At 34.4% G+C, this 26,223-nt stretch overlaps 2 protein-coding genes across 2 annotated transcripts; one reads left to right on the forward strand and one right to left on the reverse strand.

The window, feature by feature from the left end:
• Window positions 1-178: 178 nt before the first annotated feature.
• dmpd (F-box protein dampened) lies at window positions 179-11,783 on the reverse strand. Its single transcript, XM_076115647.1, has 8 exons — window positions 11,636-11,783; window positions 11,013-11,332; window positions 10,074-10,322; window positions 6,466-6,661; window positions 5,998-6,217; window positions 5,580-5,778; window positions 5,203-5,322; window positions 179-4,954 (listed from the first exon to the last, which is right to left on the reverse strand). The coding sequence occupies exons 2-8, from the start codon at window positions 11,289-11,291 to the stop codon at window positions 4,586-4,588; spliced, it is 1,632 nt and encodes a 543-aa protein (XP_075971762.1). The 5' UTR covers window positions 11,292-11,332; window positions 11,636-11,783; the 3' UTR covers window positions 179-4,585.
• A 567-nt stretch (window positions 11,784-12,350) lies between these two features.
• Window positions 12,351-18,758, forward strand: bigmax (helix-loop-helix-leucine zipper transcription factor bigmax). Its single transcript, XM_076115649.1, has 5 exons — window positions 12,351-12,700; window positions 13,250-13,326; window positions 14,527-14,637; window positions 15,827-16,024; window positions 17,952-18,758. The coding sequence occupies exons 1-5, from the start codon at window positions 12,625-12,627 to the stop codon at window positions 18,117-18,119; spliced, it is 630 nt and encodes a 209-aa protein (XP_075971764.1). The 5' UTR covers window positions 12,351-12,624; the 3' UTR covers window positions 18,120-18,758.
• The last annotated feature ends 7,465 nt before the right edge of the window (window positions 18,759-26,223 follow it).

Consider the following 26,223-nt stretch of genomic DNA (forward strand, 5'->3'; position numbering starts at 1 on the left):
ATTTAACAAGTTGGAAAGTCACTTATTTTTAACCCTTTGGCAAATGTCGACAAAAATATAGCGTCGGAGCACGTTCTGATTTGTCGAGTATAGCCGACCGTAGCGGTCAAATGGTTAAAATAACGTCTTTTGGTCTTTAAGGGTTCTTCTTATTCAGGAAACAAATAAAAGTATAGGATTGGACTTCACACATTTATTGTATTTTTGTCTAATAAAAATACTATATCATATAACTATCATAAAGAGAATATCTACAGCAATTGACAGTCTTGCTGGTTGTACAAACTCGCCAGAGCACAACATAAACTCCCGTAATGCATTTAGTGCACTTGACAGGATATTATTTTCTCTAACAAAATTATTTTAAACCTTAAATTACAGCCCTAATAATGCGTGTATTTTAAAGTTTAGACGAATATAACTGCACATTTTGCCAAAATAACACCATTGAATGGATGTAATTCACGTATTGCACTATTGAATGAAGAAGATTAGAAACAGTGAATAGGTTTACAGAAATATTACATTATTATCATTTATATCCCTGTTTCGGGATAGTGTGCATTGATAAGAGCAAGTGGCGTCTGTTCGCCTCGTCCGATACTCCTGCAGGGTTGTCTGTCACGAATGTTAAGTTTGTATATCTCTTCTTTGTTTACTTTATAAAATAAGTTTCGTGACACAGAAAATATACATCTGTTATTTAACATACTGAATGATTTAAAGGGATCCTGTGTCAATTTGAGTAGAAGTAGTGAATTATGTATTTATAAAGAACACGAAACTCCCGTATAATTTGTTGGCATTCATATTAACAAATTTCCACAATGGCATTAAGTACTTAACTGATTTAGGCACAATAACGTTCACTTCGAATCGTTTTCTCATCTAAAGTAACTTCTAAAATTTAAATTCATTAAGCTCTACAACACATACATGACATCGTATTTACCATATTGGTACAATTATTACACGTTATACATTTTGTTATTGTTTTAAATACATATACAGTTCCGTTATTTTACTTACAAACTCCAACTTAAGCATAGTGGAACACTTTAGAAAAATTCAAATAATAAACTCGTCACGAAATTATAATAATAATAAAAGGTAATTAGCAATAAAATACATTTTAATCATTTGTAACATGACGTGACCCAGTCGCGCGGGAATAATAATTACTTAATAATGGATCTCCTGTCGCCATTACATACACATCGTAAATGATTTCAAGTGGACTACTTAACCTAGGTATGTTATTATGTACACAGTGTACTATAATAATTGGCTAAATGATAATAAACTCATTTGTAACATTCACCTTTAATAGAAAAAATCAAATAAATTATAAAAGACACACGTGTCGAATAGCTGTGTACGAGTTTCCGATAATGTTAAACTTTATATAGACTTCGTTATTAGGTCGTTGAAAAATCATAGCCATTGAATGAATATACATATAAATGTACACAATTGCACCACCAACCGATCCCAATATGCCCCGTACAGCTGAGTAGCACATACGCTGGATCGTATTTCACGACAATCTACAAACGGCACCTCTTCATCTATACTGGACATACAGTAGATTTCGTTCATCTCAAATTAGAATTATTATATTAAAAATAATCTGTGTACTTCTGTTTTATTCTATAAAACTTGCCTTACAACTCTAAGAATGTGAAACAATCTACAGTTCTACACACAGCATACATAGTATGTACAATCGTAACTATATACACAAATATAACATGGCAAAGATTTCGAGCGCGTGCAGCTTTGCCATACCGTGAACACGCATTAGCATTTAACTAACATATTTCTATAACTCTGCGGCTTGTTCCTGCGATTATGTTCAGGAGATTAATAAAGCTCAGTTAATGAATTAAGCGTCAAAAAGATAAAACCTAATGCATGTTCGCTACTGTGGCAGATCTGGCAGACAATTGGTAACTAACAATTCTTATTGTCCAAATAGGTGTAGTTTTAAAACTTTATCACCTGAATATTTATATGCTCGAGATTACATAATTTATTTTAATAGTTTTGTATTTATTAGTGTTAATGTTATCATTAAAAAGACTCAGTTCTATTAATGTATAATATGAAACAGAGAAGCCCCGATGGCGTTAACGAAAAATTATTTGTACTCATGTGATATCTGCACATTATTCTTTTAGAAAATATTTATATACTATATGCACTAAGTATATTATGTACATAGTAATGCAGCATGGAAACCACAAACGAAATTAAAGGTGAATGACTCACAAACAGCAAACAATAATATACAATCATCTCTGTGAATTGAATCTCTAAATAATGGATATAAATATAGTAATTGTGCGTATTTGATACAGAATATATATAATAGTGAACTAAGTGCCTATAGTTTGGGTAACCTGCACAATGATGACTCGATGAATTTGGTTGATATGTTCGTAAATTGTTTAGTGACATGATGCAAGAACTGTGTGAAGCCCCATGAGCACACCTCGTAAAACATAATGTATGGAAAATAGCTTTATGCCGCAACTACTGCCACCTAACTATACACCATGTCACAAAAATATTTCATTTACACTGTTGTATATTTATACAATCATAAATATATTCATTTGTACATTACACATGTGATTTTACTTTTAGAATATTTACAAATAAACACAACATTTCAACCTTCACCACTATTCACAATCTTTAAAACCTAGTTTACTAAATTAAAGTTATAATCAGGGCTGTAAAACCTATAACTTAATCTAATTGCACTCATCCCAATAGCTGTCACAGACATCGCTTGAGCATGAAAATAACTGTAGAGCACTACTGTGGCAGCTATTTGAAAGATAAGCAGTTTTACTCAAACATAATTTAAACAGAATAATGTCATTGAACCTCTGAGGTGAATAAAGAAACGTCTCATATTCTATTGTTTATGATAAATCTGATATGAGATTGTAGGCGGAGAAAGTGTGCATTACTAGTAATGGCTCAATTTTTGTAGTTGTGCAAAAACAATATTGTTTGGATACTATGGTATAATTGTAATAAAATCCAAAATGACTACACAACTGTTCTCTTTCCTTCACCTCAATGACACAATGTTAGCATTGACCAAGTACTAAATCATAATATGTTTTATAATTTATAACACGTCATATCATATCTCATCATAAAGAAATCTATCTAGCCATTTGGTATATGAATACTGCCCTGAACAATATCTGCATCACATCTGATCCTGGCACACCGTAAACAAACCAAAAATAAAAATGTATCAAATACATACTGAAGTAAATTTTCTTTATAATTTCCTGAAACAGTGGTACAATCATACGTACAGACATTTTCTATAAGACATGTAATATGTACAATTGAAATAGAGATTTTCTCTTGATCACTCTAAATGCATTAATTGCGACACGACGACTAATATAATGAAGACGCGCTTGTAACCACGAAGCTAGAAGATTTCTGATTAGAAGCATCTATAAGAAATGCGACTTTGAAACAATTTCATTATTTATTTTGGCTGGTAAATTTATTGACATCGATGGAGAAGACAGTGAAATAATGCAAATATATTTCTAAGCCTTATATCTATTGTTAAAATGGAAAGAATTATCTACATTAAATTGCAACTATGTTTTTAGTTTGTTTACGATTAGCCTAACATCTATGTTAGCCCAGCAGTAAATTGCAGATCAATCAAAACTATTACAACTAAGTTTCGGAAACACATTCTACAATACAATATTGCATTTAGTTAAACGAAAATATTTACACCACGCAGACCATGTTATTTTCACTAATATTTTTGTTTCACTGAATACAACATCTGACGAAGTATCTTTCGGTCAGCAACTAAAATTTAATTTTATATGCATAGCAAATATTTTTATATTCCGCAAAATAACCAATTTAAATATGATATTTTTTTATATATAGGTCTATAAAATATTAATTTATACTTACTATGAGCGAATCAAAAATCGTTTACAATGGACTTCAGAATTTATGTTTATTGGCTGCGGATCGTCGTACGTACATAAAAGTTTTAAATTACTCAACAATGTCCTGGTCTACGCCCGCGTCAAAAGCGGGTTTACTAGGAGACCCCGCTCCGAACGTAACATTCAACGCTAACTCTATCGAACACAACTTTTCAACCGACCCAATCGTTTATGGAATCGCACACGACGCGACCGCGCACGGTCGCGTCTATGTATAAACCATGCAAAGCGAGAAACCGTAAAGAATAGGTACACCTATTCAGTTCATTTTAGCGATATCGTGGACCCCGAAAACCGCATCTAGCACTAGACGCCTAAATATACACAGAGAGAGTCGTTCCCGCGAAGGGAGCGCTCGAAATCGAGTTTCCACAATTCGAACGTACCCTACGGAACCCTATGAACACATCTCGGTCGCGACGGACGACCGCCGCGACCCCGAATACGGAAGGAACGCGCGAAACTTCCAAACGGAGAACCGGTCAGACGAACGCGGCGCGCTCGTCGCGGCCCGCGACAGGTGCGCGGTGCGCGGGCGTGGCTCACGGCGGGGGTCGGCGGCGCGGCCGCGCTCAGAGCTTGCGCGGGCGCGTGAGGCGGCGCTTCTTGCGCTCGGGCGTGGCGCCGGGCGCGTCGGCCGAGGCGCGGCGCCGCGACGGCGGGCTCGACGCCGCCGCCTCGCTCGCCGGCTCCGGCTTCGGCTCCGGCTTGCTCTTCGGCTCGGGCTTCGGCTCCGGCTTGGTCTTGGTCTCCGTCTTGAGCTCGGTCTTCGTCTTCGCCTCGCCCTTGCACTCGGGCTTCGCCTTCGTCTCGGGCTTGAGGTCGGGGCGCGGCAGCTCGGTGAGCGCGTCGGGCGCGGCGACGACGGCGGCGGCGAGCGCCTCCGCGTCCACGGCGCACGGCTCGGCCTCCGTCGACTCGGCGCTGGTGCCGGCGCTCCACTGGAAATTACGCGAAACGTTACGTTAAGCTCGATAGGCCGCGACGACGGTTCTGTGCGTTTATGAATTAGTAGATTCTATTCTAAAGACGCGGCACACGAACGCGTTTATGCTATTTAAGGGGAAAATGTGGGATAAATGTAAATCACACAATAGACGCAAAAGCGAACTATTGTATAGTAATTAGTAATTACAGACATTTGTCCATAAAATTAATTTATTAAACTATTTTGTCAAAACCGGATCACCTGAGCCAGTGAAGAAGCGGGCGACAGACGCAGCGAGGCGCCGCACTCGGCACACAGCGGGGGCACGGCCGGGGAGCGCGATCGCCAGTATTGCAACTCAGTTTTGCACTTATTTAGCTCCTGTAAAACACATTGAGAATCAGCATGAGAACATGGTTATAAGATCAAGTTTAAAAATAATCTCTCAAAGCTAACAGCTTGAAAATTGCCTTGTGGTGATATTGACAATGCCACATTTGTTACACATCTAGTCATTTATAACTTTGGATGGAAATAAGTCAATAATACAGTGTATGTATCACTTGACAGTGATATCGACATTAAGTATATCGTGGAAAGATCGTATTTATCAATCTAAAAACTATTGTTAATATTACCTGTAGTAAAGTTTGAAACTTGCGACTCGTCTCTTCATTTTTCTTATCGTAGTCATCAAGACGATTCGCATATTCCAATGTTTGTTTCTGTTGCTCAGCGATCTGTTTCTGTTGTTCAGCTATTTGTTTCTGCTGAAGAGCCGTTTTACGTTTACAACTGCGGAGGTCGCTGCGTAGCGCCGATAATTGATCATTGTACCTGAAAACACCGATGCAGGTTGTCATTATAACAGAAAACGTTAAATGACTAGATAGGAAATATGGATTGGAGTTATTTTATAAAGCTATGCTAAAGCGTGAAGTATATGTTAAAATTTTAGAAATACTAACCAGAAATATCACGCAATAACGAACATATTTTATAATAGCTGTGATTTATTGTTCTAGCTTTTGATACAAATATAACTGCAAGGCTTACTTTTTCATTCCCTGTTTGATACGGTGTATCCGTTTTCTTAGCACCATGTTGCTCTGCGGTGGTGGCGGGGACGGCGGCAGGCTCTCCTCCATGTACATGTTGAGGGAAGACACCCGGCGATCCGTCACGTTGCACGCGCCCGCCTGCTGCGACGACGAGGACTCGAACCCACTCGGAGGTGGCGAGTCCAGGCATATGTAGGATTTACTACTCTCGCCAGCTGGAAACATTTAACAGTATACCAATTAATAAGATCTAACCGATTTTGCTATCGAGTACTCTGATATTGACACTCAATTATCAAAGGTTGTTAAAACCACATTGATAAACGAGACAAGCTTGCTTCGAATATGATTGAAAGAAACAAAAGGAAGTCAAACATAAATACGTAATGTAAACGAAGTACATACGGATTTTATTTATATTGTAAGTTTGGGATATGATATTAATAAGTGAAAATATACTCACGTGAAAAGGCCGTAGTAATATCAAAGAAATCAGTACCGAAATACGTAATCTCTGGCAAGTTAGGTTCAATGTGTTCTTTAAAATATTCCATGGCCATGGTAGTCAAATCAAATAGTTCATCAGTCACCTTGTAAGGTCTTGCTAGCTTGGTTGTCGTTTTCAAGTACGACAGAATACTGTATACTTCATCTAATATCTATAAAATAAGATAACAAGGTTTAACCATGTTGGGAGGCTAAACTTAATACATCAATTTTGAATTGGTTCGTTCAATGTAGAGAGGAAGCGTGATTTTTATGTTGTGGTGTAGTTTTGAGGACAAACCGCAACTTTGTCGGCATGAATGATGTTATTATCAACGTACTAAGCTCTGCATTCATTATGTGAAATAATATTACAACGAAGAGAAGAGATGTGTTTATATTGTTAAACTAAGAGAGTGAGAATTAAATTATACGACGATTGTCGCATCAAGGCATTTGTTTCTAAACAATAAAACCAAGGAATACATCTGTATCACTTTGAATAACCATTTTTCATCACTTTACATATTAGGTCGTAGTCGTGTGTAATATCGTTTTAATTAGATCCAGAAATACCAATATCAACAAAAATTAATCTTCGAAACCTATGTACTATGTATAACTTTTAAACAAGTAGACTTAATTGGATAGTACTCTTTTTAATATGTTTGTTACTGTCAGGACAAGGTTTGTAAGGGATGGACGGGATTAAAATTCCCACGGGAATGGAATCAATAGGGTCAAATTGTACTATACCCAGAGTTGGGCCAGTCCGCTAGTTATCAAATAATTTTAAGTAATTTTTTTTAATGAAAGTAACTTGGGAAAAAGCCACTTTTACAGCTTAGTTTTTAATATCCTATCTTCAGTAATAGACAGGGATTTACTTATTCATTTACACGAATCAAGTATGCAGTTAACGATCTATTGCAGACTATAAGAATAATATTCCTATAAACTACACGGCTTTTGCTACTGACAGGAGTGACAAAATACGGATGATGTTGACCAAAAACATTCCTTGGCGAAAAAAAACTTCACGTAATCGCTAACAACAACAAAAATGGTTTATATTATGTAAGTTTGTTAGTTTACATAGGTGATGATTTAAATCGTGAATTATCAAATGTAAACGTCTCATAACTAAAAACGTACAATCATAATGAAAATATAATTAAATTGATATCGACATGAAATGATTTCGACAGCGATCTTACCGAACTTGCAAAAAAAATAATTATAAAGATTGTCCATTCTCTTATCCATTTTGCTGGTTGTTAATGCTACAATTTAACTGCGTTACCAATTATGGTTGTAACATTACCGGCCACAAAGTTATTGATATAATATGAAGTAAATTAATCAGTGTCATATTACGTACCTAGGTAATTTACACTTTTATTAACATGTCAGCACTTTACCTGATGTGATTTTAATAAACTAAACTCATATTCGAACGTTGTACCTACGTACGTACGTAAAACGAATAGGTAGGTAGGTAGGTATACCAAGACGGACTTTTCTCCACAATGATTCCTCATTGACGCTGTTATGAGGATTGAGAATATACCTATTATTTTGTATACAATTCTATAGTAGTATAGTGAAGAACAAAGAGCAACACGAACTCCAATGGTTTCTAATGCAATTGTTGGTGCTACAAATGCAATTTAATGAATATCTTTAATTTGTAGGCATAATTAAACATTGCAGAACCGAAAATTATATAAACCAGAAAATGTAGTTCAAATTTTAGGTATCTAGCTATAAATTGATTACATAGACGAAATGATAAACTTAAACTTGAGTGAAGAAACTAAACAAATAAACAGTACCTAGGTTTAACTCGAGCAATAGTATTCTACTATCTCGAAACATTCCAGACGGCTGGAAAGCAGCAAGCGAAACGTTTAAATGAAGGTTGTATTCCGATTTTGTAATTGCCACGACATAGAAACTACAATGTCCAATATAGCAGACGCATCGAGACATACGCGCCTACAGCTTTATAAAAAGAGCGACTGCGCCATATTGTTGGCAATCATTTCATGTTAGGTTAAATTTTTACATGAAACATAGCCAAATATCACTTAAGACGAAATTAAAGCTGGTGTCTGTGTAATATCCATTCGCAGACTATGCAATGAGCATCGAAATGAGTTTGTTTTGTTATTCCAAACACCCAGATATAGTAATGAAATTACACACCAAGCTCACTGGTACCAAGCGTTTCATCATGGACAACGCGGAGTAAAAAAAAGTTGTTTATTCACACACATCGGAAGATTCTAGTTACGACTTCGTGTTCACAATCAACTGAGCTGTTCACAGTGAGCAGCCCAGTTGTCTTAGGTCAAATCGTCATCAGCCTTGCGACCAGAAAATAAACTAATTACGAGTACGCAATGTACTAGAATTGCCGTGAACTTATCGTAATAAAATAATCAGTAACTATATTTTTACAGAGAAAAATTGGGCATGATTTGGCGTCATCTTTATTGTTCATTTTTAAAGATTTTGTGTGAAGTCTGAATCGGTGAAACGCCATTATCGACCAGAAGATGAACTAGGGCAAAACATAAGAAACTAAAATAATTTGCAATAATCTAAAATAAGCTAAATTCAGATGTGTTAACCTAAAAGATCAATACTATCGAATAGAATAGAATAGAATAGAATAGGACTTTATTTGCAAAGAATGCAGGTACATACAAATAGGATGGAAAATAACATAATAAAGAACCATGTACATTCTGCCTTGTTGGCATGCAAATACAATAATATTTATACAAGATAGTTAAATAAGGCAATTATGTGATTAAAATGTATCATTTAGGAAATCCTGGACAGAATAATAACATTTATCAACAAGTAATTCCGTAAAACATTTCTTAAATTTCATCATTGGCAAGGTTTTCATATGATCAGGAATTTTATTAAAGATGACAGGAGCCATACAAATCACACTTTTTTTTAATAAGCTAGTTTTAAATGTGCCTGTGCACAGTAAGTTCTGATATTGTGATCTTAATGATGTACTTCGTTTTCTGGTTTCTGTTAATGTTGGAAATAAGTTACGGTTAGTTATAACAAATAATGCCAATTCGAGGATATAGAGGGATGGGAAAGTTAATAATTTGTGAGACTTAAACATAGGTACACAACTGTCAGTAACTTTGAGACCAAATATAGCTCTCAAACAGCGTTTTTGAGCTTTAAAAACACACAACTATTGGAACTTGTTAGTAAAATCTGTTATCTAATCTCCTTTTTCCAAACTTATGTGACATGTAATCTCTTGATAGTTGTGTATGGTGAGTTTTTTGCAAATCATACCTAATTTTATCACAGACTATTGTTTTAAGTTTGAGGATAAAGTTTGAACAGTAACTTAGCAATTACATGAAGATAGTACTATAGTGTTACACCACTATATGACTAGCACATTGAAATATCTTGCAGATTGTTATGCATACAATCATTTAACTTAATAAGGAATAGTGAATGATTCATTTTTAATTACTATGTTTGAAACATTATGATTAATGAGTAATATAATAAAAATCAAGTATAAAATCAGCTTACCTCTCCTGGGAAGAAACAGCAATGTTTCCTTTCAATATGTTTACCAAAGGTCATTTGTAATAAACTCAACCTCATATGCAGTGTTTCAATGATGTCAGATTCACAAGCCAAAGGATGGCTCCTGCGAGCAGACTCACGGCGAGGCATCTTTGCCTTGATCGACTGGAATCTATGCAACATTTGATTCTGAAGCCGTTGAAATGTAGAATTCAGAATAGTACTACATATTGAGTTCAACTGTCGATTCACCTGCAAATAATACAAGTGATGAGTATTCTATAGTTAATCAAGTAAAATTTCAAAGATTGTAGGTTATTTTGTTACAAATATTGTATTCTACAACAAAGCAGGAAAATGAATATGAAACAGAATTGTTTCAATTAAATATGAGTGTCCAACTCAAAGGTCACACTTCATTATTAGAGTAATAACTAGAACCTTCCTTGCAGAAAATTTTCTTGTTGCAAGGAAATGTAGTTTTATTTATTCATCATCATCATCTTGATCTTACTGAGTAACATGTTTCTCTTTATTTATAAATACCATAATAGCCAAAGAGAGATTGAAATTGAGCAATAGATAGAATAAAACAATAAAAAAACAATTTAAAACTATTAGTCGCTGGGCTAAGCAAATGCTAAAAGTCAAAAAAACTTCAAAAATCTTAAAACTTGTGAAATAACCATATATATATATATATGTCTACATAATAATATTATTATAACCTCCATTGATATAAGCATATATGGACTATCTACCAAATGAAGGCCCTTGTATTACTGTGCTAAACCTTACTCCCAGAGGCTAAGTCATGCCAACTGTAGCTTTATGTTGCTGCAAAATTTCAAATTGTTACTACCTGCTCTTCAATAGCCATTAAATATAAAATAATTAAACCATACTCTATAATTACTTAGTAGATAAATAAAATATAATAACCATTCTAAGATGTGAGACACTTTTGAATCCCAGATAGCAAAAAATCTTCTCAATAACTTCAACAGGCATGTCAAGTAAGTTAGTAGTGTAGGTCTTCGGGGCAGGCACTATAGCCGTGCACTTAGAGGTACTGGCGTGAGGCGAAGAACCCCCCGGCATCAAAGCGCTTGAGTGGCGAGTGACGCGAGACACCGCCGCGGGCTCCGCGTGAGAGGGACCTGCACCATCGCTTCCCCCATTGCTGCCCCCGACGCTACTCATTTGTCTCGTCGACACCATCTTTGCCACTATTTTATTCTTCAATTAGATATTTCTGAAAACTAAACTAGTCTATGTAGTCACTCGCATATAATTAAAAAATACGCATTTTCTTGTTACAACTACGATTCGTAACGTTTTAGAAAATAAAGATAGAGAGATAAAGACGGTAAAAATCAAGTTTTCGATTGAAAATACAGATATTTCTCGTACAACAAAAATAAATTACTTCGGAGCACCACCGAGTAAATTCTAAAATGGTGGCCATGGATGACTAGATCGGTACCTAATCGCTTGAGAAATTAAGAACGATTTTTACGCATTGCTAATTACAACTACCATAAAATTGTAAACGATTCACTCACTGAAGAATTCATGCACATTTTTTGTTAATTATATCGTGATTTTCTTCAAAAACAAAATAATAATTAGACGCAGTAGTTACAAAAGCGATACGCTTTCACAAAAAATATTCTTTTTTTTAGCTGGATTGGATAGGTTGACCATGGAGCGGACTCGGATGAGATGAGTGAATGGAAACAATGAACGAATGATTTCAGATCTTGGCTATGCCACTTAACACCCCAAGTTATCAATGTTAAGTTAATAATGGACCCAGCAAAAGAAAAAAACCATTTGTTACGAATTAAAGGCACCTCAATAAAGCCTTTTTAGAACAATATCAAAGACTTGACCTGCGATTTTAATAAAGTTTACTTATACGGGTAATCCAATTAATTATGTGAGAAAGTATGTCTGTTCGTTTATCCGTTTAAAATGTCTGAAAGGCGGGACTAAATTGAATGTAAATTTGGCAGAGTAATGAAGAAGGTTTCAGGATATACACCTTAATTTGAAGTACCTACAGCTACATACATACTGTTAGCAGCGCAAATGTAGTATTTGATCCATTCAAATACTACTTTTACCTGGGACTCAACGTATTATTATCATTTTTATTTTCAATGAAGTACATATTAATTTATTTTTGAAATGTAATAAAATTTCATGATTTTCTTTCCGGTGAATGAATGGAATTTAGTATTCGTCTGTCTGTGGCATTCTATGTTAAGTTTATGGTACAAGTGACGTTTATATAATAAAATGAAGTGATACGAAAGTCGAAATGAATTAGTGCGTAATTGTTTACAAGTAGTTATCTGCTAAGTTTATTATAAATGTAAATTATATTTACAGTGTCATCATGTCGACATTACAATTCTTGTTTGGATTATTAACCTAGTATAAGTTTACATCGTAATAAAATATATTGATATAGATAAACCAACCACTATAGGATTAACTTCATTTTGCATTGTTTTTATCAGTCTCAAGCAGTTATTTTTTCTCCAAAATGTATCCACGATGTGGTAGTAATGGCTCTATTCAAAATATACATCAAACACCGTCTTCTTCTAATCAGAACACAGGTACGTTGTAATTTTCCACGTTGTTTATCTTCAATGTTGATAGTAGTAGTCGATGTCAACTGTATCATATTTTTGCCTGATTGCGATTCTTACTCTCATAGTTCGTAATTTGATGTAAATTTATTTTAATATTATGTTCTATTGTTCTCACTACACTACACCGTTTTTCTGAAAAGTATATAAAAAGGATTGCTTCCATTATCTCTTGACTAGGCTATATACTAGAGTACTCACTAGACTTCCCTTCTTTGTAAATAAGTAAAAACAATTGAGTGGCATTTATCTTGTTCAAGATTTTAGTTTAGTGCCTACTCTGAATCTTAAATCTTATTGGAATCTAAGTCCTGACTATTCAAAAGCGGTAACAATTTTTTTAATATTGAGTTTTAATTACGTGTTATACAACTGATACATAATATATTGCCTGTAGACATTTTTTAATACCTATACCTAACCCTACCCTTACCCTATAACTCAATTGGGCAGGCAAAGGTCAAAAGTAAAATCATTATAAATGTAGGTGCTATACAGTATGTAGTTTATTTGCAGAGGATGAGGATGACAGTGGGGACAACAAGGCATCTGCACTCAGCTTTAAGGAAAGAAGGAGAGAAGCTCATACACAGGTACTTAGCAAGTAAAAATTATCATTATACGAAGTAGTATTAAAGCAATAACCACAGAGACTGATTATTTCCCCACAGAATTGTATAGTGTGATAATCTTTTTCTTCTCCTATTTTTTGATTATAGTCTTGCTAGGTTATTATAGGTTTATAAAAGTATTATAAGACCAGTCCTCACGTACGGCAGTGAGACCTGGGCCGTTACCCAGGGGCATGTCCATACCATCCAAGTCGCAGAAATGAAAATGCTCAGATGGATGTGCGGCGTCACCAGGCTTGATAAAATCCGCAACGAGTACGTGCGAGGAAGCCTTGGTGTACGGGATATCGCGGATAAACTGCAAGAGAACAGGATGAGATGGTATGGACATGTTAAAAGGAGACCACCTGATTACGTTGGCAACTGGGTACTGGAGCTGTCCGTCCCCGGAAAAAGACCAAGAGGGAGACCCAAGACCACGTGGACAGAAGTGTTGCGGCGAGATATGAAGGCATGTGAGGTTGAGGAAGACGACGTCAAGGATAGGGCGAAGTGGAGGAAGAATGTAAGGAAGGCTGACCCCACTACCATATGGGACAAATAGCCAGGAAGAGAGAGAGTCTTGCTAGGTTATTGGTTTCAAAAGAAGCACTTTTTATTTATATTCATTTCAATACTGCAAAGCACTGCCTGAAACTAAATTTTATCTCACTCATGATTTTAAGATCCATGGATATTTTACTTATTCTCTAGATTTGTATTACTCCTTTAATATTGTTTCCCCAGTAAAATGTGTAAAACAATTGAGTGATTACAGTTTTATTGATATTAAGTAAACTATATTACTGATAAGAAAAATTACCATCATTATCATCTGGTTACAAGATAATGCTTTAACACCATAATTGTACAATACCTACATCAATTAATAACTGTATAACACCTTTTTAAAATTGTAGCTTTTATGTGAGCTTTTATAGGCATAGATATTTTAATAAATTTTGGTAGTAATTGGGACACTATGCATAAGTATTAGAATGGCATATTTAATGCATTACAAACAACTACACTATGACAATATTTATAAAAAAATATAATTCTCTTTAACTATTGCTGCCAAATGATGTGCCTTTACTCTCAGAATTATTCTATTCAATTATTCTAAGAAATCTGTGACAATTGCACTCTGCTAAATGATTATAAACATGTTTTTTCTTCCAGGCAGAACAGAAGAGAAGAGATGCTATAAAGAAGGGCTATGATTCACTTCAAGAGTTGGTGCCCACCTGCCAACAAACTGATGCATCGGGCTACAAGCCTAGTAAAGCGGCCGTAAGTTTTATCAGTTATATATCTATGTTGGCGGAGGTTATCTCAATTTTGTTATACCGACCTTGACGCCAATCGATGCGCGATGGCGAAAATACGTGTTTATTAGAATTATTTGAGTAGGTATATTAATTCTATTGTAGCATTTTTACAATATAACAGTGAAATATAATAATGGATTAAGTCACTATGCAATTAATTATATTGGTAATGTTAAGTTTTAATGCTTTTCTTCCCCTTAGGGTTTATAAATTTGCAAATCCTTACATAGCTTAGCCACGCAATCCATAGCTTTATTATATTATACTATTTACGTAAATTACATGATGTTGCATCATTATACATAACCTGTATAGGCATGAATATAGATTACTTGATTTGTTTAGTTCAGTTCCTAATGGACAACAAGAATTTTAAATGACTACGTATTATACTAGTACTACATATGATAATGATTATGTGCTAACCGTTTTGCTCCTCATTTCAAACACACTTTAGGATCCTCACGCTATCCGTATATAAGCTTAGGCTTACGTTTTCTTTTATCAAATCTCAAGTGTTCCAATCTTTATAGATATAGAGGGTAGTGACGACACAAGATTCAAAGAACATCCAACAAAAACGTGTTAAGATTAAAGGTCGTCTATAATATTGAGTAAAGAATATTTCGCGAGTTTGTTAGTACTACAAAAGATTCGCATGAATAAATTATCACACTGATATGACAAGTAGGTGTTAAGCCTAGCGGCACGCGTACACCAAATCATATCGCAAGGGAAGGATTAAAGTAGTCTTGTAAAGATAGTGATCTCATAAAATAAATACTGATTATTTATTTCTAGACAATAAAGATTCCTTGTAGTATTGTGTTTCTTAACACAAAACTGATCTATTGGTTTTCTTTATACTGGTTTTTTAGTTATGGTATGATAGGGAATGCATTTTTTCCAGTTATAACAGTAAGGTGCATTTGAATATCTGAGCATTACGAATTTAAATTCAATCGATTCCATATAAACCTTGTCCCGACAGTGCAAAAGAATTATACAGTTTGGTTTAGTTATTGTTCAAAAGTTATTCGCGTACCTACATACATTTCGGTGATTCATTATTATTTATATAGATAGTCTTGCTTCCTAAGAATTTCTGTATAGCGCTGACCAAATAATCAAAATTATAATTCAAATTTCAGGTTCTTCAGAAATCAATAGACTACATCCAGTACTTACTTCAGCAACGTAGACGTCAGGAGGAAGAACGTAACGCGCTACGTAAAGATGTGGTGGCGCTGCGCATCATGCAGGCCAACTATGAACAGATCGTGAAGGCCCAGCACTCAGTCCCCGGCCACAACGAACAGAGGCTAACTGACCAGGATAAATTTCAAGTCGTAAGTTTGTAGTTTTTCTTGAGTTGATCTCACTTGTTCATTCAATCGCAACGGTTATGCATAGTATTGTCAATTTCATTAATGCTTTCTCCTACTCTCTACTACATGCGAACAACTGTGTGTCATATCAAAGATGGTACCAAATTTTAATTCTCTTTATTAAACCCGTAACTGTTTCTATGCTGGTCAAGGGTCTCCTCCCGAACGAGGGAGGGGTTAGGCCTTGAGTTCATCACGCTGGCCAATTGCGAGTTAGAAATTTTGCACGCGCTCAAGAAATTAAGAAATTCTTTAAAGTATAATTCGTGTTGAAAATATCGTAATAATAATGATGATTGATATTACTCAAAGTTATCTAATAGGTTCATGATAACGTTTATTGCTGGAAGCAGAAATGATAATACTGTGTTATACATCTGCACAGTTGTTATTTTAAGTTTAAAGTAAATATAAAGTACTTAAGATAAAACTAAAGACACTTTCTAATCTTAGTATGGAAGCCGTCATACAACGCGGAGAATTCACGTAGAAACAAACATACTTGATTTCTGGATTATATCTCGTATTTACCTGTAATTGTGCGTACTCGGGAGTAAAATGTGACAAACACAGCTCTCTATTTATAAATCCGTAGCAATATTTAATTTTACAACGCTAACCTCTCGCACATTCTGAAAGGAGACCCTTGCCCAGCAGTGAAACAGAAATGAGTTTAATTTATTTATTTAGAATAAAATCACATGACTCTTTTTGATTTCCCTTAAAAAGCCGACTTTAGAATTTTCCTATCGTGTGCGTGACTTGTTTAATGACAAAATACCCTTATTTATCGAAGATATTATTACTTGTTAGATATAAATGTTGAACGTTTTTTAAATATTGAACGATAAAATTATATGATAGTACCAATCAACGAATGAAAAATAGGTCAAGTATATGTATAGCCAATTTGCAATTATTATACTTATATATTTTTTACGAGTATGAAATTGCTTGAAAATTAATATTACATAAAAAATTTAAAAGTACTTAGCTTACAAGATGTTCGTGACTATCATTGTAACACAGCCTGTGTAAATTACCGCGTGAGTACTAATAATACAATAGTAGTAATATAATATGTAATCTCTATACATTTGTAAAGGAAGTATCGCTGCTAAATGCTTGTGTTAACACTCTTTACGTAGTGACAGAGATTAAAGTCTTTCTTGTGAAAACTATATGGAAAATCAATTTTTAAAGATTTACTTTCTGATCGGTTTTATTTGTTGTTAAGAGCACAAGAATTTAATTTAAGTAGTCGTCGTAAAACAAATGATATCATAATATACATGTTATCATTTGTTTTACACATATTTCATACTAGCTTTTACCCGTGACTTCGTCCGCCACCTGAATTTTCCCATGGGAATGCGTCATTTTTCCGGGGTAAAAAGTAGCCTATGTCCTTTCTCGGGTATCGAAATATCTCCATACCGAATTTCATGCGAATTGGTTCAGTAGTTTAGTCGTGATTGAGTAACAGACAGACAGACAGAGCTACTTTCGCATTTATAATATTAGTATAGATTACTAAGATGCACAACGAGTCAGGAGCAGAACGATCGATGTAACTCGGTCGGGTCGGGTAATAAATAAGGTATCGTAACCTTTAAAATTTCCACCACGCATAAGATCCGTTGTGGATCTTAGTATTATGACTGCAAGTTTAAAAACGTTAGTATTTAATAATGTTAAACACATTCCTTTGTTTTACCCCTTCACTGTCTCTTTACTGGGCAAGAGTCTCCTCTTGAACGAGAGAGGGATTTTGCATTAAGTCCACCACGCTAGCCAAGTGCGGGTTGGGAACTTGTGTGTTCTCAAGAAATGTGTTTAACAATTTTTTTGGCATATTTAATACATATTTAATTTGATTCGTTTACAGTTTCAGGGTATAATGGATAAGTTATTCGAGTCGTTCGAGTCGGTACCTACAAACAACTTCGCTGAGTTTTCTGCCGGCGTGTTCAATTGGCTCGAGGAGTACTGCAAGCCACAGTCGCTAAGAACTATGGTCCATGGTGTGTTGAGGGAACAGAACTATACCCCATAAGGTTTCTCTATATTATATAGAGTGAAATGTTGTGCATATCTCGTATTTATTTTGATGAAAACGAAATGTTGGTTGACTGTCTTTTTTAAGCCTACAATGCTTCTGTTTTTACTTCCTTTACATTATTACTGTTGGGATCTATGAATAACTTGTAAGACAAATGTATAACAATGCAAAAATATTTTTGTTTAATTTGATTGTAATTATTCACTTTTACCTGATGTGCACAACATTTCCTTCGATATGTTTTATATTCTAAATTAACCTTAAATTTGTTGTTGGAAAGATATATTCTATTAACGATTTGTTCAAAATTTTATAATTATATTTGTTAAAATGAGCCTTCCTGTACTGTCGATAATATTTTTAAGTGAAGTTATTACAAATAGGACAATGAAATGCAATTATTCGTATATATATTAACACAAATACTTGTTAATTTTAAATCTATGTACATATTTTCGTTTTTCATAAAGAGTCTAATGTATATTTTATATGAGAACGCTGAACGGCGTGAAATATTGTGATAAAATAAGAATATAATAAAGTGTCGTAACATTTATAAGAACAAATGTCAATCAGAGTAAGTGCCTTCAATGGGATGCCTTCTTCATTTAAAATAAATGATTTTCGGTAAAACTGATTTTCATTTACCTTGTATAAGTACCTAAAAAACCTTAGTAATTTTGTAACTGCATTACAACTTATTCTATTAGTAAATTATTAGTTCTACTAGCTGAAATTAGGGGTATATTAAGGTATGGGGTCTATAACACATATTTATTAAACTTCCAAAAAAATAAGTGTAAAGGATTTTTATTTGTACAAACAAGTCAAATATTTATTTATATTATGCGCCAAATATATTGTATAAATAAGTATAGCAATAGTAGCAAGCCGCTGCGAGGCAGGCAAGGGACCTTAAAGGAAAAGTGTATGATAAAGACGTCGGCCTTACGTTTGGTCAACCAATTTCTTCCCTACGTCTCTAATTTTTATTATTTGTGTTATTAGCAGCGATTTACTGCTATATTTAGGCTGATTTTATTATCACGCGACTGGTTTACCGCTGGGTTTTACCGGCGGTATGGACCGCGTGACACTAAAACCAGTCTTAAACAAATTTATTTGGCGCATACTATATGTACACTGCTACTTAGATACATTTATCAAAATGGTTTTTTTCTAGCTAGGCTGCAAACCACAGAGTGCTTTCCGTAAACGGCGATTAGCATGATTTATATGTAAAAGGTCTATTTAAATGTTAGCCAATCAGAATATTTTGACAATCATTAAACACTACAGACATTCATTTCGGATACACAGAGGTTTATGTATAAATATTATGCTTATACAATATCTACATTATGCATCTAACATTTAGATTATATTTAAACACAGCTTTCATCTCTATTACGTTATAAATTAAGATTTAACCGCTCGGCATCTTCGTTTTGGAGGGGCGAGTAAATTACCATAATCTATAGCTGTTTACAAACAAAAAGTACTTAATCATAGCCCTTAATTACCCAAGGATAAAGTCAAAATAAATATTCGTAATCTTTGGTTAAATTAGGCGAATACCTAAATCAGTCTTTTTTAGAGATGCAGTACCTATAAGTGATTTGTAGAAACAATAAATAAGACCTAACTGGATGACATGAAAAAAAGACTGCCTGCGAACTGGAATTATTTCTTACGATGGTTATAACATGTACACTCAGCTATAAATAAAAATAATCTATAATAGCCTAAATTATCGTACACTAAACACGTTCGCTCTCCGTCGGCTGAGAGAGTAAGGTGACGTCACCCATGGGATAGCTTTCAGTCCTTCGAGCGCACGCCACATGCTTGGCTCGTTCTCTGGGAGTCCCGCAGCACAGTCGCTTGAGGACACACGCATAACACATGAGCAGCGAGAACATGAGAAGTAGACCGATGACCACGGTCACCACCAGCAATATTCGGAGTTCTCCATTGGAGTCCGCAACGCCTCCACCGCTGCTGTTTCGGCTCATTTTTGAAGCTCAACCAGGCCTCATCTGTAAATTTAGAAAAAATATTTATTCAGAAAATGACAATATTTTCTTTCATTATTTGTTTAGTTGTCAATTGTTACTGTGTCCTGCCTTCCTATAGATAAATTATATTAGGTACGTAGTTTGCTGTGATTGCGAAAATATTTTTTATTTTTCTAAATTAATTAAGTAATTCGAGTGTTATTTTAACTGACGAATTAGTAACAATACCTAGGTCCGTCTAAACCCTTACCTACCTTAACCTACTTAGTTAGAAGTAGGCGTTAGATAAGAAGTAATGTCAAACTTAATGTAGCGTTAATTTAGGACGATGTGGTGTTGGCACTGTGACTGAAGGCATTAAACTTGTGCCAATAAATATAGTTTACGCACATCGATTCATGTCGTAATTAGGTTCTATTCGTGGTTTGATGCCAAATGAGAATAAACCTAGTATTTTGAGATAAATAATAGGCGTAATAACTAGCTAAGGCGGAAAAACAATAAAATAAACATTCTATTACTACAGTTACGTTTATGCTCGCCAAAGTTTAAAAAATAATTCGTACATAGGCACCTACTAAGTAATTAAAATCAACTCATCGGCTTTTGCTCGGCTTAAACGTAAAAGTTTTGCAATTAGTGGTTTATTTAGCAATATCAAATATAACTGTTTTTGTCCAATTTTTGATTAGGTATGTTTTATTGCTATCGAATAGAAAAAAACAGTTTTACGTTCGAAACATCATGAAACGTTGTTCTCGATCTTAAACACCTCTAATAAAAACTTTGCAGCTTAGACTTTGTTAAATACACTAATAAAACGGTGTTCTATAGATTTTATGATTTAGTCAATGAACTCGTAAGTTATTTAGACAGCTATTTTTGATGGTGTAAGCAGTTAATTTCAGACGTCATAGCCCAATGAACAATAATGTACAATAAAGACGCTATTATATCATTATGTCGCCGTTTGTTGTGAGTGGGAATCACACTGTCTGCCCTCTGTCTAAGATTGTTTAATGGCCAACTAAAATTACTTATGAAATCAAGTAAAGTGTTTCGTATTTAGGTATGTAAGTAAGTCTAGTCCAAATTACTAAGTACTTTAAAAAAAATGTTGGGTGCCAAATATAATTTAAGGTGTACATAGTACACATTTATTTTCTTTATAATGCTTATAAGAACAATTACTACAGCACATCGCTTGAAACCGGCAGTAGCTCAGCACAGGCATTAAGTATACGATAATCTATCTCATTTCAACCTCAACTCAATCAATTGGTGTGAACTTTCTCCTAACGCAAACCTTTAAGCTTACCTAAGTATAGAGGATATTTGCAATCCAAAAAGGTACTTAAAATTAATTTAAGGAATATTAACAAAATGTAGTGTATCGAATAAGATATACAAAACATCACGTAACTATATAAGTTTAAAAATTGACAAACTTTTTTTGTAAAGCTGAATAAAATACGATGGGATAGTTTAAACGAGGACTGAATACAAAGACTGAAAGAAATATTTAAAGGTGTCAATTAGCTATTAAGCAAACGTTGACGACGACCGCAGAAAACCATTTTCTCAGTTGACTTTTAGTACGTCAACAGAATGATAATCAGAAGAAAACCTTAATGTTTCGCTTTTTATTTCACTTTCAGCGTACTCAGAACATTTAATAAGTATTAAAACTTGATGAAAGGTTTATAGTGCAGGTATACTTTTCTATTTTACGAGGATAATAAATAAATCATAAAGGTGTAAAAACTAAGGGCGGAGCTCAGCCAATAAAATAATGGTTGGCGTTGTTAATGTGAAAGTACCTATTGAAGAAAAAACGAATATCACATTCAGTTAAGGGAGAAAAGTATTTAAGAAGTTTATGAATTGTGGGTATCGATGAGTAGCACGGATTTGCTGTAGTTTCTGTTATCAAACAATTTTGCTAAATTTATCCCTGTGTTACGGATAGTAGATATTTATAGCGACTGAAAATAGTAGGTAGGTACTTTCTTTGAGTTTGCAGTGATATAAGTTGCAAATCACAAATAAGTAATCTTTATAGAGATTTAAAAAGTCCTTCCTCATTCCAAACACAACCTATTCCGTTTTTGGTTAGGGGTTAAATTTAAATAAAACTCGAAAGTATTATGTGAAATGTGTTGTAGTGTAGGAGTATTATTACAACTGAACATCTAACAATAGATGCCGATGGAATGGGTGGTGATAGCCTTTGCCCAGTAATAGGACATAAAACGCGACATCAAAGTCGTTATAAAAAGTTGACAGTGTTGCAGACAATATAGTAGAATTTTATTTGGAGGATTACTGCGTCTGCTGAAAATATAAGAAAGCTCAAAGAGAATATTTTATGGAATCATAACATAAACCGCGCTTTTTATTATGTGTTAGTTACGTGCAAGCAATACGAATCAGTCTTGCTTTTAAATTGTTTTATTTGCAAGAAATACATAAGTTTTATTTTCGTTGGCTAGGTCACCAAATGCTGTTGTAATGACTTTGAATCGTGCGTGCATAAGCTCAAATATATATAATTCACTAAAGCAAATGGTGGTTTTCTGCACCATCATCAACATAATAAAATAAAAAATAGATGGGTACCACTTTTGGGCTAACTACTTATCCCAAACGCAAAAATACTTATCTCCATATCTATTAACATTGGTTAACTTATTTTAAACAACTCACTATACCTAATATAGCTAACTAGAAAATAATAGTGGCATAGAGAAAGATATAAACGAAAAAGTCGTAAGGATTTTTCCGAAAGCTAATCGAATAAAGCTTCAACTAAAAAGTAGTTTGTCATGTTTCCTTCACGACGAATGATGAGTTATGTCCTAAAGTTGTTATATTAACAGGATAACTTGACACATGGATGCGTTCGCGTGAGATAAAGCTAATAAATCGCCGAGCTGAGGAATATCCATCACTTGCCTGTGTTTTATGATCACAATAGTAAAATAAATGGGGTCACTAGTTTGTGACTATATTTTTTCTCAGACTATAATCTAATACTTGCCTACTTAAGTCGGAGTGCTCTGTAGTCTTCCATGCGTTAATGAGAGAATTAAAAATCGATCTTACGCGTATTTTATAGACAACATAAAATAAATGTGAACGCGACCTCGGTTAGCTTTTATGCAGCCTTTAAATAGATACTAACTCTATTCCTTAAGTTATTACTTCGAAGTAATATCGCAAGTTACGCCTTGAGCACCGAGAGTATTGAAATAAATGTTTGTAGAGCAATATGAATTGGTTCTGTGCGAAAGCGGAGCTTCGAAACTAATAAAGTTTCCTTTAAGTTTAATTTCATGTCGGAATGTAGGTACGACATAGAATGGCTACTCCTGAACCCTTGCGGAACATAGAATATTTAATAAAGGGGCTTTGTCGTAGTATCATACTTGTCTGCGGAACTTTTTAACTAACAACATGAGCTCAATTTAAATACAATTTTGGTAAAGGTAAATATTTACTTTAGATAACGATCGGACCCCCATGGAAACCGAAGATGAAGTTTTGAGCGTTTTCATAAATATTTCAATATCTGCAATGGAGTACCTGTAGAAATACATCAATCTATCCGCATCACGCATCACAGCGAAGGTTACGAACCATACGTCATCGAAGTGAACTAACCATAACAATCGCTATAATTCTCGTAACAGCTTCGAGTCTTATCAATATTTATGATCCGATATTAAGTTCACATTATGACTAACGAATAAAATCTTTACGATAGAATAAAGATCAAGCTTCCGAAAATTAGGTCAATTAGTATCCAAGTTCGGAAAATTCTAAGATAGAGCTTTGGTAAGAAAAATTAAAAAAGTATATACTAATATAATGTCTGTTGCTACGGTGTTAGACACAGTTGTATTCCGAGTGATAAACTTTATGATGTGACATATTTACATAATACAATTGTCTGTCTAGTCGCTTGTTTTTCCTCGTCGTTGAGTGCGAATGACGGATGATCGCCGCAGGTGCTACACGAAATGGCTAACAGAGTAACAGACGTTCCAAGATTATTCAATCTATCTACATTTTCTTTTAACAAAATCTTTTCTATTTTAAAAGGTAATTACTCTGCTGTTAAAACGTTTGATCCATAGGATTACCGTAGCTTGTTCTTAAGTTTTGTTTGTTTTTGTATTGGATGGCTGTCGTAAATATTTGTTATCTATAAATACCTTTGAGTAAACGTTAATCGTACCAATTAATGTTCCTGTAAATACTTGGATGTTTATTTACACTTATATTAATTAGAAAGTTATCTTAAATGTGTCAGTTATGTATTTATCTGAATATTCAATGCTGCTGTTTTATTTTGTACATGAAATGTTTTTCTTTTTCATTGAAAATAAGCATGGTTTTCAGTTTGTTCTGGAACCTAACTTAACCTTTTTTCAGAGACAGGTTTCAGTCCAGAAAACTAAGCTCAACTGGAATATGAAGTAGGTTAGTTATATTATTTAGTATAGTAGGTTAGTTAGATTATGAAGTATGTATATGTATATATAACATACATACATTTTAAATGTTTCGCACATCTTTGAATTTCTGCAGAACATCCCTCGTATGGGGTTAATAATATAAAGTACGTGCACCGTCGTCGTTGCCTATAACTTGATTACAACTATACCCTGAAGGCAACGCTGCTCTTGACGATACTCATGTTTTACCCGCCTGTACACGGTACACGTCCCTACGTACAGTACATAGCCTTTTGGTACGCAAAATGCCTCAACACATGTTCTTTAAATTAACCGCTCGCATATAATACATATATTGCTTTAGTACCTTCTTCTACGGCAATAAATAAAGATTTTCCTTCGTGTTTCTTTAAAATTCAGATATTAGACGAAAAAAGTACAGCTCATCATTATTGGTGTCGAATAACTTCAAAAATAAATATGTTGAACGTAAACTTCAATTTATATGATATCTGAAACTCTCTGTAAGACATTTTTTACAACGTAAATGTGAGCCGGGAATAAATCTAACCGTAGTCCGGCTTTATTTTTTATAACCATGACCGACTTGCGTTCAAGCAAATAAATAATGAATAAATACGTTTTATTTATACCAAGTTTACTCTTGAGTTTCTTTGGAACACACACTAAAGCTTAAGTATAAGTTTGTTTTTCTGGGGACCCATTTTCTCGGCGTTTCTCGTATTAGTGTTTTTCGGTATTTTTTCTGTAACGGATACAAAACACACAAACAAATACCTACGAGCCTGTTTGTATGTTGGCTGAATAGTAAAAATGCTACGAGAGCTCGAGCATTGATAGACTTAGACATAACCCGCAGGACTTTTATGTCTGCTAGTTTATGGCTACAAAGAGTAATCTAAACTTTGGCGGAACTACCGGATTAATCCTGAACGGTGTGAGATAGCGACATTAAAAGTCATTGCTACATTTTACCCCACAAACAAACTTATGAAACGTCTTGTTTTTGCAACCGGCTATACTTTATTTTCTCATAGCAATTTATTGTACAATTATTAAGTACCGATATTTCCCTACGTCATCATAAGTTATCGTTACAAACAAACAATGTAGGAAACTTTCGACAATAATGTAATGACTACAATATAAACTGTGACTGAGAGTAGTGAGAGTACTAAAGAAACTAATTTATAAACTATTGATTAGTTTGAGTGTAGTTTCAATAGACAGAAATATAGAAGGTACTGCACACAATGTCAGTAATGCTGTTGAAAGTTTTGATTGTGTTCCTATCGACTACGGGAAGCGTTTCCATTAAAACAGAAATAGGTGGCATGCGAGACTAATTTTATTCACTCGTGACTACAAAAAAGCTAAATCTCAGGCTTTAAATAAAACGGGCTTTATGATTTTAAAAAGTAATTTAGCCAAGAAAATATTGGAACCTAAAAATATCGACAAGAGATTAGTGGACGTTCAAAATCTACTTATAATTAAAAAGAAGTTCAGAATTTTTCATAAAGTTACGTATTTCTAGCCAAGCCAAGTAGCCAAAAATTTTTTACCTCTATAGGTATCTAAAGTAATTTAGAGAAGTTA

This window comes from Anticarsia gemmatalis, chromosome 6 (assembly GCF_050436995.1).
Source record: "Anticarsia gemmatalis isolate Benzon Research Colony breed Stoneville strain chromosome 6, ilAntGemm2 primary, whole genome shotgun sequence".
NCBI classification, from domain to species: Eukaryota; Metazoa; Arthropoda; class Insecta; order Lepidoptera; family Erebidae; genus Anticarsia; species Anticarsia gemmatalis.